The sequence below is a fragment of the Poecilia latipinna genome, unplaced genomic scaffold (assembly GCF_001443285.1).
Source record: "Poecilia latipinna isolate Pla-1442-1.1 unplaced genomic scaffold, P_latipinna-1.0 Scaffold761, whole genome shotgun sequence".
NCBI classification, from domain to species: Eukaryota; Metazoa; Chordata; class Actinopteri; order Cyprinodontiformes; family Poeciliidae; genus Poecilia; species Poecilia latipinna.
In genome coordinates, this window is record NW_015113377.1 from 119199 (window position 1) to 133180 (window position 13982).

Sequence of the window (13982 nt, forward strand, 5' to 3'; positions counted from 1 at the left end):
ATTAAACCCAAAACGTCTCCAGCTTAGGGTGGATAATCTAATTTATGATGCACTGCAAAAGTATTCAGACTCCTTGAACTTTTGCACATTTTGCCATGACACAACACAGTCGCTGTCCCGCTGTAACCTGAACCTCTGCCCCAGTCTTTTGTAATCTCTAACTGGTTTCTTCTGGTATTCTCCTGTATTCAGCTCCATTCATTTTCACATCCACTCTGACCAGCTTCCCTGAAGGAAAGCGTCCCACAACATGATTCTGCAACTGCCATGTTTACTCAATTTTAGTGGGATAAATGTTATATTCAACTGTTATCCTCAACAAGTGCATTGTTAAATTACAAATGAATTTATGTATCAGTCTTTCATTTATGAGTTGTGATTATAAGCTGGCTACATCCTCTGAAATCTGGTGTAATTCTGTGAGATGAAACCATGCATGCTCTTTCTGTGTCATAGAAGCCTATTTTTAAATTGAGCTCTCAGCGATGATCTCCCTGACAGACTTTCGGTAAAACTTCTGTTGGCCTGTTTTCGGGCTGACTTGATCAAATGTGAATTTGGTAATAACCTCTCTATCGCTGCTGTCAGAGTGCATTATGTGTAGGAACTCTCCAATTTAAACTTCTAATAGGAAACTTTCATATAATGCAGCGAATGTTCTGTGCGTCAAGCTCACTTTGCCCGGTGTCTTCTTCTTTAACTCTTGTCTCTTTTCTCAGTCGGTGCTGTGACAAGAAGAGCTGCGGAAATCGTAATGAGACGCCCTCAGACCCTGTTATCATCGACAGGTACTGACTTTCTCTTTGCTCCGTTGTTCTCAGCCTGTGTCTATTTCTCTCTCTCTACCTCTCCCACCTACACACACACACACACACACACACACACACAGAGAGACCAGACATATACTAGCACACTGCTCTGACCTGTTTGAATGGCAGCGTGGGACAGGATGTTTGTGTTTTTTAGACAATCTGCTGTCGCTACTGAAATAGATGCTCCTCAGACTGAATCAGTGCCTTCTGATGTGAAGCAGAGTGAAACATTTGAGACACAAGCTTTGCATTTAACAGCAGGAATGATGAGCACTGGTGTTAGCAGCAACCCATAAAAGAGAACCTTACACACACCCACACACGCGCACACCTACACACGCACACACACACACACACATGTGCGAGTGAGATTCAGGAAAGATGTGGATCTGCAAGGACATAAATGCACAACAGCCGATGTGTTGCTGCCTAATATCTGGAACTGAAGTGCATCTTTAGATATAAGCAGGTGTGTTTTGGGCTATCTGATGCAAAAATATACAATTTTCTGTCAAAGAGGAGGAATGAAGTTATCCATCCCTCAGCACCCGCCCACATCTCTTCCAATCACTCCTGCAGGAGCACAAAAAATGGGTCACAAACAAAGAAAAAAGTGACTGAGAAAAGCTGAAATGAGATCCAACATTATTTTATTCAGATTTTTTTCTTGTCTTGGTTATTGTTTTAACCCTGCATGAGCACACACACACACACACACACACACACACACACACACACACACACACACACAGAGGGAGAGGAGTGACATTTTCTCATCAGTGTCACTTTTCTGTATGTGATGAGACATAAATGTGCAGCATTTTGACTTCATGCATGTTTGTCTGGAAAATGAGTGCATATTTTTTTTTTTTTTTTTTTTTTTTGCAGTGGGACCAAATGTAGATGATTTGGGGAAAATACTTGCCATTCTTTCAGTGTAGAGCATATACAAGTGACACCACTGACTGGATGTTATTGTATCCAAAGTTGATTCTTCAGCACTTCTTGAGTGCTTCAACTTATAGCTGTCAGTCAAGCTGGTAAGTTGAGGTTCAGGGAGTATAAAGTCTCCATCACTTCTACTTTTTTCAGTTTTTCACAGCTTTACTTCTATTGCAACTTCATATTTACATGATTCCCGTGTATCCTTTAAGAGGCTGTTGAATTTTAAATGCAGGAAAATCAATGTGAATTCAACCAGTTGCATCATAAAAGATTACAAAATAAATATATATTTCATGCTAATTTGTTCTGAACTTTCAATGCTTTATAAAGTCTACAAGTTCCCCCAAGTGATCAAATTAATATTTGTTAAACTAATCAAGCGTAAGTATGCAGAGGTGAGTGGATCTTCCACAGTGCAGACAGAGCATCTGCATGGTGTGTTGTAGCATATAAGATTGGGTAACTTTATTATCAGGTTATTGCTATGAGGTTTTGATAGTTTTTCCATATGTGTGCTGTAAATGACGAAGCAGCACTGCTCTTGATGAAACAGTTTTTGACATGAAAGCCTCACTTAGCTGGTGATCTAATAAAATATCCTTTAAAAAGAGATGTTTGCAGATGTAATTATGATGTGCTTCTTTTTCTTTCACTAAAAGCCACTTATCTTCATGCAACATTAAAAAGTAATGTAGATACGGAAAAATGTGACTGTGTTATAAGGATTGTTTCATTTGTGTTGTATTCCTTTTTGTTGTTGTTGTTGGTAACATCAACATAAAATGTAGGACTTAACTGCATCACAACTCATAAAAGGTACAGTCAAAGTAAATTTGACTTCACGGAGATTTAAAGAATATAAATGTGTGTATTGCCTCTGTTTGCATGTTTGTGCAGAACATTGTCCTAACTTTAAACCGCAGCCCTGATTTTGTTTTGTTTCTGTCGGCTCTCTCAGACTTCTCATCTCACCTCCCATTATATATTTGCCTGGAAGGTGTGGAAGTTAACGTCTAGATCTGTGTGTGTGTGGATAGAATAGCTGATACATTAGACACAACTTGACAAAATAATGGATACACAACCCATTATGTGTGAGGAACTGGACCGTTTGGAGCAGCGGTGTTTGTGGGACTGCTGGTGTGTGCCTCATTTGACATGGCTGAAAGAGAGAAGCAGCAAAGTGAATTCTAAGAGATGTCAGGGAACTTGGTCAGGAAGGAATGTCAAGGTTACTGTGGATACCGTGGGATACTTCCTGTCAGCCCCTCTCCCCCTCGCAGCATCTTGGTGCAACATCTGGAACTACGCTGTCTGACAAAAACACGAGGAAAGAAGGACAGAATAAAATCTTTAAGTGAGTCACCGATTGTAAACTCACATCGGAATTTAACTTTTTCAAGCTTGAATAGACCAATGAATATTTTCCTTTCTTCCTATAGTAATTAGACAGTAGTAATTAAGTTTTTTCCCCTAAAAACTAAATAGAAATACACAAAAGTTACGGTAACCAGTAAAAGTGTTACCACCAGGCATATGTTGTGCAGTTTAAGGGGGAAAAACAACTTAGTTAGAATAATAAGTCTGCACAAACCCTCCAGGTTAACTAAACTTCCCCTAAATCACTGAAAATTTCAAACAAATAAGCAACAAAATATCATTTTCACCTTCATACTCACGGGTTTCTGAATTTGATTGACAGCAGCTCGATCCTGCGCCCAGACATGTGAAGGAGAAATAAAGTAAACAAACTTGACATGTGTTAAGGCCGGACGGTAAACAGTGGCTCGTTAGCGGTGGGAAGGAACATAAAACATAAACCGAGCCGTTGAGAGAAAGCGTCCATGCTTCTAAATGACATCAGAAGAATTAGGAAAAAAAGTTCTGAGAAGATTTTTTGCTGATGCTTTTATCTGTCTAAATCTCAACAACTTAACCACTTTACATACAAACAGACCATTTCAAACCAAATCAATTCACTTTATACAGTTCTTTAAACCAAATAAGATTTTTTTTATTCAAATACCTTAGCCATAATCATGCATTTATGCACATCAAATGTCAAATTATTTTTTCATGTTTTGAACCTGAAGCTAACATTAGCTCTGCTTTCTGTGTTTGCAGCAACATGCATTTCCATTAAGGTAATACTTAATGTTGTTGGCAAACAAAATTTAGGGTTATTATTGTAATTTATTGGTGTGTGCATCAGTGCTGCTGGTGTCTCAGAAAGTAGGGAACATAGAAAAGTACAATTAAATAAGATTTTCTATTTACTGAATTCTATTTTTCATAATTAATCTAATGAAATTAATACCATAAAGGAGTAGCTGACAAAGCTGGGATTATAAATATGCAAGTCGGGGTCTAAATAGCAAAAATGATGATGAGAAAATGTATTTCAGAAATGTTGTTAATAATAACAGAAACAGGACTTTTTGGCTGATACACATTGTGTAAATCTGTGATTTTGTTGTTGGCGTCCCACCTTTTATCTGACTTGGTCAAAAATACTTGTATGCTAAATCAAGAGTTGGGGTCATGAGAATCTTATATTTTTATTTTGTTGATGAGAAAGTAGAAAGTTTGGGAACCACTGCCATTAAGTGAAAGAGATTAAAAGTTTAAACAAATGTTTAAACAAGGATTGATTTTTGTGAAATGCACAGAGGGCGAGAGTATGGGAGGTAAAATGTCTCCAAAGCTGTTAGAAAAGATCGATATGGAGAAGCTTTTTGAGGTTAGCAGGTCATCACAACAACATTTTACATATTTACTAAGAGTATTGTTTAAATCTTTAGTAGAGGTGTCAGTAATTTAGGGGGATGTTGTATCTCTATGCGTTGAGTTCATGTAAACCCAGGGAGAAGCAAATAAAATGCTTTCAGTTTATTTTTAAGTAGAACTGATGGATTTTACATCACCAATACGTAACAGGAAATACATGTAATTAAAGAAGAGAAATGATGAACAGATTGTTTGACATTTAACATAAAAAGTGCTGCGTTTGTTCATCATGCTTCTGCCTTTAACTGGGGATGAGCAGGAAGCAAACTGGGAAAACCGAGTGACTGGCAGCTCAATGCTTGGTGCCAGTGAGCATGTCTGAGTGACAAGTAGCCCATCACTCCATGCATAGGTGTGTGTGCGTGCGTGCATGAGTGTGTGTGTGAAAGAGTGTGTATGGCCCTGTAAATCCCTGTTGTGGGACAGCGAGTGTCTCACTGTGTCTCAGGGTTAATATAGGGTTAACGACATGCAACGATATCCTATCATACGCCTGCTTGACTCCTAAAGAGCCACATTCACTCTGAGCTCCTCTCTGAGTGTGTGTGTGTGCGTGCGTGTGTGTGTGGCTTCCTTTCAGCTGTTTTCTCACGTCTTTTACCGTCTCCTCCGACAGCATCCTCATCAGCTCTCGCTCCTTTCTTCTCCAACACGTCTGTTTCCCTCTGCTGCATGTGTCATTTTCCCCTCCTCACTCCTGGCCTTCCTCCAACTCATTCACAGCATCCTTCGTCTTCACTTCCCTCCTTATTCTCCCTCTCTGACTGTTTTGGTCTCGCCGTGGCCCTCGGGGGTTACCTACCTCACTGCTCAGCTTGCTGCATGTTTAGACACCCACAATTGGCTTAATAAGCCCAGGCTGTGTGTGTCAGAGAGTGTGTGTGTGTGTAGTCTGGGTTATAGTCTCAGGCAGTGTGTTCAGGGCTTAGATCAGTGTCAGGACTTAAGGAAGGCAGTTTGTGGGTGTCTGTTTTGTGAGCCAGAGTGTGTTGTCTCGGGTTGTAAAGGGGCCCGCATAAGCCTGAGGGTTTAAGGGGGTTCCCCATGTGTCTGCGTGTGTGTGCGTGTGTGTGTGCAATCTGCAGGGTTAAGAGGGGTCACAGCTTGAGGTGGAGATGATGGGAAAGAGGAAAGGATGGAGGAACGGTAGAACGAGGAGGTGATGGTGATGAGGCAGCATTTACAGGGAAAAGAGGAGGGGGAAGAGGGGGAGGCTCATAGAAGCAGACACAGGAGAGAAGAAGAGGAGGAGGAGGAGCAGATCAAGATTTGTTTCAGGGGATAAGAGCCTCCGTCTGGGGAGCCCTGTCAATCAAAGAGCAGGGGGTAGGGGAGGTGGGGGTGCTGTCAATCAACTGGAGGAGGAGGGTGAGAGGTGGGGGGGAGGAGGGGAGGTGAGCAGACAGAGGGAGCGAATGGGATCTTCTAAACGATCTCTTCATCTTTTCTTCCTTTGTCTTCCTCACTACCTCTTTTCTGGCTTGTCCCAGTTACTAAAATATCTCTGCCAGCCTGGTACGTCACTGTTACTGTTCGCTCTACTGTCACTGTCTGACACACACACACACACACACACACACACACGTGTCTAAAATAGAACGTGAGATAATTTCCCTCCTTTCTTGACCTGTTCTCATTGCTCCTTTACTGTGTTGCCCTCTTTTCTATCACACCTTCCACCCTCCTAAATATAGATTTGCTTTGCTTCACTTTATTACCACAGTTCTTTGATTTTATGTGTTATACTGTATAAAACAGAACAAATAATTTGCAATTTAACATGCCTACTTGCTAAAACTTGTCAAATAAAACTGATTCTCTGAGAAATTGATTTGCACATTTTTAAATCAAACCAGTGAGGTGGAAAAGGCTCAAACTTTGTTACCCCTGAATACAATCCAGCACAATTTGTGCAGAAGTCACCTCTTGAATAAGTAGGTTTGTGTAACGTATTGATCCAGCTATAAAGCTTCAGGTGACTATTTAAAGACCAGAACCCAGGAAACTGGTCAGGAATAATGTTGAGGAGAAGTTGGTGTTGTTTCAAAGCTTTGAACATTCAGTCAGTCATTTTTCTATTTTATTTGTCACTTTCTAGGCAACAGGAAAGTTGCTGGTTTGAACATCCATCATCTTCTTTCCATGCGTTCTTTCTGGGAAAACCTTATAAAAAAAACATCAACGTTGCTGGTCTCTGTGAATTGTCCTTAAGTATGATTGTTGTTGTTGAGTTTGGTGCACATTTTCTGTCAAAAGTTTTTTTTTTCTTTTGCCTAAATTGTATTTTGGTGAATCATGACTTAGGCCATTATTAGGAACGCCTCCTTAGGAAGGAGACGTTTTGAAAATGGTTGTGTGTATTTATCTCTCTCCTTCCCACATCCTGATTGTGTAGCTCCATTACATACAACGCAATGATTTTTTTGTTGTTAGTTACTTTGCAAAATTAAGTACACTGATATAGAAATTAGAATTTAGCTTCATAACATTTAAATACTATATATAAGGAATGATAAACATTGACCTATTTCAATTATGGGACTTTTTTTCTTCCAACATTTTAGAAACTTTGGATTCAAGTTATTCCCAGTGAATTATGCCTGCACTTCCTTCCTCACTTGCTTTCTAATGTTTCAGGACCACTTCCTGTGTTGAAGGTCAGTGTTTGCTTAAAGATGAGGCCCGCTGGGAATTATTCATACCAGGGCTATAATGGCAGCGTTCATCTTGGCCACAGTTTGTGTGTGTTGGTGTGTGTGACTGTGTGGCAATGTGAGATGGAGAAGAGAAAGAAAGGGATGTTTTATTCATTTCTCTCATTTAGCTTCTTCATACGCACCTGTCCCAGCAGTTAAAGGCTCAACATTCAGTTCACCAGCTGATTTAGTCTAACTGCCTGTTTTAATGAACACACACACTTTTACAGAGCTGCAGAACGGTATGACTGTCTGGTTTTCCTCCTCTGGGTGTCTGTGGTTTTGCTTTTCCTATAAATTTGTTGCCTTTGTTTCTTTTTAAGATGTGCATTTCATTTTTTCACATTTTTATTCTGTCAGCAAATATGTAGTGGCCAGGGTTGTAATCTGATAATGTTCAATGATAGAAATGTTTACTATTAGCAGTTATTGATAGAAAAGATCACTGAGCTGAAAATAGCAAGTCTTTATATATTACATATGTCTCTGTACAATGAGACAGGAAATCTGTTAAAAAACACCCACAGGGGTTGAATGAAGAAGGTCCAAACAGATGTACAATGTTGGCCCTGCTGCCGCCTCTCCCACACAAACACAGACAGCCTTTTCCTTTTTCTGTTCTCCTTGTTTCCCCCTCTTATATCCCTCTCATCCTCTCCTTCCTCTGTTTCCTCCTCCTGTGTGCTAAGGCACACACCCCAAAACACACACACACACACACACACACACACACACACACACACACACACACACACACACACACACACGTTTGTGTTGCTATCTTTGTGGGGACTTTCCATTGACTTCCATTCATTTCTACAGCCTAAACCTTACCTTTACCCTTTTCCTAACCCTAACCATCACCTACCTAACCCTAACTCTATCCAAAACTCAATTCATACCTTAGCCCTAAATCTGACCCCTGACCCAAAAACAGGGTTTCCCCTTGTGGGGACCAGGCTCCAGCCCCCACAAGGAGCAATTGGTCCCCACAACGTAGTATATGTCAGGAAAATCGTCCCCACAAGGTATTATAAACAAACGCGCACACACACACACGCACGCACGCACGCGCACGCACGCACGCGCACACACACACACACACACACACACACACACACACATCCTTTGGCCGGGATCATGTTACCCTAATAGCTACAAAACACTAACTGACAGCCTCACATTTTCCCATATGTCTGCTGAATCTGTAGCAATACCACCATTATTTTAGAGCATTGCATGTTGTTAAAAACTGCAGTTGGACATGAGGTGTGAGGCACATTTAACCATTTAACTGTTCAGAGTGAAGATTTGTTCATGCTCATGCAGAACATACTGTCCTGCATCAGAACGTGAAAAGACAGCGGCCTTTAGCAAAAGTGGGGAGTCCACCCACTTTGTTTTGGTATCTTTTATTAAAGTTGCACAATGGAATGAGCTCTGTACATCTGTACATAAACATTCTGCTTGTGTCCACCTATAAAGCAACATTGTATTTGTGTGGTATGCTGCTGAACCACAGCACTGAATGCTTTGCTTCTAACATGAAAAGATGTGAAAAGCACATTTTTGTTGCATCAATATCTAGTGACTGTCGAGTTTTTAATTTTTTTTTATTTTTTATCTCTGCTTAAGTCCTTTCAGTCAGTAATTCATTCCTACAACTTCATTTAAATGAAGAATTTATATTGCTTCATTTATGCATTTTTAGCTACAATATAATTTGTTATAGTGACATGTCAAAAGAACAATAATGTAATGTAAGTAATGTAGAATAAGGAAGTAATAAAGAAGTATTGTAGTAAAATATAATAGTTAAAAAATACAATTGGAAAGAAGCAGCTATGTGTGTAAATGCAGCATCTGATGCAATAGTGTTTTATAAAGACACTTTATTCATCATTTAGCTTGCTAATATTTCTTAAATGTGCAAAACGCCAACGAGAGTCTCACCGCCAATAAAGCCTTGGACTTCTCCCTATCTATCAAGAAGATGGGAATCGGTGTTCTACACTCTGGGTGAGATGGCCTTTAGTTCACTGCTACATCAACTTTGTCACTAACTACCTAAGGATATTTAATCACATTGATTTAAAATATGTAGTTTATTTTATGTTTGAAATACTAAGCAAGTAACTTTTTAAACAGACTGCAAATGTCTCAGACTTTTATGCACATCTGCAAGCATCTTCTTGACTTTCTCCTTTATTTATGTGGCTATAAAGAGAAACCTGATACTCATTTAAAGACCATTCTTCCAAAATCCAGGCTGAACTAAAAATTGTTGAGGAGCTGGATGATGGGCGACACTGGCATCAGTGAAATAAGACACATCGCTGTGGCTTCTTATCAAATGTTTCTGGCTTACTGCTATGAAATTTCATCCAGGTAATACTAGGGGGAAAAAACAACAACTTAGGATTGATAATATCTGTTTTAGTCAGACAGAAACAAAATATCAAACTTTCAGTATTTTGGTCAGATTACAATCACAATGTTTTTGTGTTTCCTGGGGATTTTATATGGTAAACCAACACAAAGTTATGTATAAATGTTTGTCGAAGGAAAATTACATGACAACTATGATACCTCTAAATAAAACCAACTGTCACCAGAAGTCACCTAGTCAATAAACTTGGTTCACTGGTTCATTAACTAGTGAAGCTGCCAGGTGACCCATTGTAACTCAGAAGAAGTTGTAAAAATTCACCATTCAGCTGGGAGACAAACTCTAACCAGAACCTCAGGAGACTCGTAGCTGTAATTTAAGTAAAAATAACACAAAAGATTCACTCAGAGGAGCCAGATACCAATGCAATGTTGTGTAATACTCCTGCTTTAAAGTATTACACAACTTTCTGTTAATCTTTTATGTAAAATTTAAATAAAATTGCATTTTCTGATTGTAAAGTAAAGAAAGTTGAAAAGGTTCATGTATACCTTTTGTACACTATGACAGACTAAAAGGCTAAGATTGTTTATATGTTGTTAGCTAAGCTACTTAGTGAGTGATTTCAGTGATTAATCAACACAACTACAGATAAACTAGGTCACAGAGTGAATATGTAATCAGTTGTTAAACTTAGTGAAAGAAGCATTTGGCACATGCATGTGTTCATTAATTTGATGGATAGATAACCTCCTGGTGTGGATTAGGGCTGCAGTCAGTCCTGGAGCCAGTACAGATATCCGTCCTACAATACTCTCTTTACTCGACAGCCATTACACCCTCACGCTTAAACACACTTACATACACTACAGTAGCACAGAGGCTCATTCATGATAGGTGGTTGCCGATGGTGTGTGTGAATATCTTAAGCGCTGTCATTAAAAGGCAAACAGATTTGGCCTACCTGGAAAAACTCCGCACACACACACACACACACACACGCATGCACACGCAAACACATACACACGCACCTCGACAGACACGCCAAGGAGAGCGTGAGAGGGAATTTTTCCCCATACCACAAAGTGAGCTGGTGGTTGAGGAGGCCGAGCGAGAGTGTGTTTACTTACTCTACGAAAGTTTGTGCAACTGTAAAGAGGAATTTGTTGCGGAGTGGAGAGGAGAGCGGTGGAGCGGAGAGGGGCGGGGAGCGGAGTAAAAATGTGCCAGCCATGCATCATTTCATTATTAATAGCCATGTCGGAATAAAAATGCTAACCTTGTCTGTTCCAACGGACTGAGTCTGCAACTGCTACGCTCTCACCAGTGTGTGTGTGTGTGTGTGTGTGTGTGCCTGTGTGTGTGTGTGTGTGCCTGTGTGTGTGTGTGTGTGGTGGGGGGCATTAGTCCGCAGCAGGGTCTCATTTCCCTTTGTTAGAGCTGGTAGGGTGAGCTGGTGAAGTCATTGCAACCTACACAGGTAAAAATATCTGTGTGTGCGTGTGTGTGTGTGTAGACGTGTGTGTGTGTGTGTGTGCGTGTGTGTGTTGTGGCAGTGTTTCCTCTGTGGAGCGCACCAGGAAGAAAGCACCAGCGTCCTACAGAGAGGGGCATTGTTATAGACCTCCGAACACACACAACTGCATCACCCCTCCCAGAACGAGGAGCCTGATCTGCACACTGTCTGTGTCGCCACAGCAACATGTAGCACACGCCCAAACAACAACAAACAATTTGGGGGGAAAAAAGAGAAAAGAAATCAAAAGCTCTCACTGCTCACTTATGTGGTGCTTTGAAAAAGTATTTTTGATGGCTTTTTTTTTGTCACATTTAAATATTTCAGATCACTAAAATACTAGAAATAGGTAACAGGAACAAACATAAAATTGTTTTGAGATGAAGATTTCATTTGTGAAAATAAATTGCACTCTTTGTTAGCTAGTGAACTAATTAGGAATAACCACATTTTCTGGGAGTTCAGTTTTACCCACGTTTGATTGTTTTCAGACTTGTGGATTCAAGAATTTGCTTAACAATAAAACCTAACAACATATAGGCTAAAAAAGTATATAAATATGAAAGTCATTGAGATCTATTTACCTGGAAGTAGAAAAGTTATTTTGAGGTCTTCAGGACATCAGTGACTCACACTGAAACCAAAATCCACAAGCGCAAAAACAGTGGAGAACCTTCACAGAAGAGGCCGGGCGACAAACATTATTCCAAAAGCACAACAGCAATTCATCTAGGAAGTCAGAAAAGAATCTAAAATCACATTTAGAGCACTGCAGGATTTCATTGTTTAAAAATTAGAAAAAAGAAGAACTACGACAGTTGCAAGGCTGAAATCACTGCAGACTAAAACAAACACAGAGGACCATTTCACTTTTACCTCAAGACATTTTAAGATTAACAAGAAAATATACTGTGGAAGTCTTTGTTTTCATTCACAAACAAAAAACTAGCACAGCATTTTAAAACACCTGTCATACTAACAGCCAGTCATGGTGGTAGTAGTGTGATGGGCTGGGCTGATGTAGGAACCGGACAACTCCATTAATTCTCTCTAAAGGAAAATCCTCTCCGGTCATCATTTTGTGACCCTAGGCTCAATCACACTACTGTTCTACAGGATGTCAATAATCCAAGTGCAACAGGAAGTATATCTCAGAATGGCTGAAAAGCCCATTGAAATGCATGGCTGTAAAAAGCCAATCCATGCTTGAAAACCCTTCAACATGGCTGAATTAAAACAATTTGGCAAAGAAGAATGGGTCAAAATCTCTTCACAGCGATTTGACAGACTCATTGGCAGTTATTTAAAACACTGTCTGTTGCCACACAGGGTGGTACGACCATTAAATTGGATTAAAGAGGCCAATTAGTTTTTGTCCATCGGGGCAGATTGGGTTGAATAGCTTTATCACCTTAAGAAATTATCATTTGAAAACTGCCTTATGTTTTTACACAGCTGATTTTTGTCCGATATTACTTTTGTTTTTTAGTTGTTGTTTTTTTAATAATTTGAAAACTTTAATGTGACAAAGAAGAAGAAACCCATAAGGGGGCACATTTTCACATCACTTTGTAACATGACATGCATTATGTACCCATGGATGTGGTGTTTTGAATAAAAAATAATGGCTATCTGTGTGTATTTTTGTGATGTTGAACTATGTAACACACCCCAAGAGTTAGAGGCAGCAGAACACAGTATGGTGGAACTGCGGAGGTGTAATCTGTCAGACAGGAAGCCAGCAGGGTCAGAGGTCACCAAGCACTAATCGATTAGCCGTCAGTTAGTGCGGCACCCGAGAGGAGAGCGCAGCTGTGGCCAGCTTTCTTACAACATGTATGTGTGTGTTTTAAGCTTAAGTGTTTATGGTTTTAAGCTCGTGTGTGTGCATGTGCGCGTGCATGTGTGTGTGTGTGTGTGTGACTCTGCTCATGTAACTGTGTGGGTGCATGTGTGTTTTCTCTGACGAAGGGTTCCTGCTGAATTTTTTTTTTCTGCTTTTTGTTTTTGGTCTGACCCTTTGAGGTTAAATGCCTCTCTCCCCCTCTTCCTCTCATTCTCCATCTCTTCTTGTATCTTTCTCCGAGCTGAGAAAGCAAGCTAGAAACACTTGAACTTGGGTCACGCTGTGTAGGTGTTAGCCAGCTCAAGTGTCAGACTTGCAGCAATCATCTGGGTGTCTGTTTAAAATAAAAGACAGTTTCAGAAAATCTGCATTTCTTCTCTTGGTGCCCTGTGTCTTTAGAATAAACACATTTGATCTTCTGTGGTTATTTATACACTCGCTTTTAGAGGAATCTGCCCAGAAAGCCATATGGTGACAGCAACATCATCCAATTTCTTCTTGTGTCTTGAGAGAAAGATTTTCAGATAAGAAAGAAAAATATGTTTTTTGCCCTTATTGATTCTTTTGTGCACATCCAGTAGTTTTAATGCTTTAATATGCCTTTTACAAGAGGATAAAAACCTTAACCTTGGAAATACCTAATATGTTTTAGTCTTTCAGTCTCAACTTCATTGATAATAACATTAATTGGATAATTCTGGAATACAGCTTTCTATTCAACTAATGTTCAAAAATCTGTTACTACAAACATTCAATTTGTCAGCCAATCAAACATTTTTTTACAATATCTTAAGAAGAGTAAAGCTGCAACCAAGTATGACTTAAGTTTCTTCTCAAGTTTCTTCATTAGTAACTTAGATGAACATAAAAGAGATAGAATAAGTAATTATTATTATTACTGATCTGTTTATTGGCTGTAAGCACCTCTTCAGGAAGTTTTCAGACTAGCTTTTAAATCAGCTGTATCCACACACATTTCTTATTCTTTTCA

General features: G+C 39.6%; 1 protein-coding gene across 3 annotated transcripts in view; it reads left to right on the plus strand.

Annotated features, from left to right (window-relative positions):
- Window positions 1–13982, plus strand: part of LOC106955697 (transcription factor COE1-like) — a 100149-nt gene that overhangs the window by 16138 nt on the left and 70029 nt on the right. For all 3 annotated transcript variants that reach the window (XM_015046013.1, XM_015046015.1, XM_015046014.1), the window contains one exon: window positions 720–788. In XM_015046013.1, coding sequence (XP_014901499.1) covers window positions 720–788 — 69 coding nt within the window. The remainder of the gene's footprint in view (window positions 1–719; window positions 789–13982) is intronic.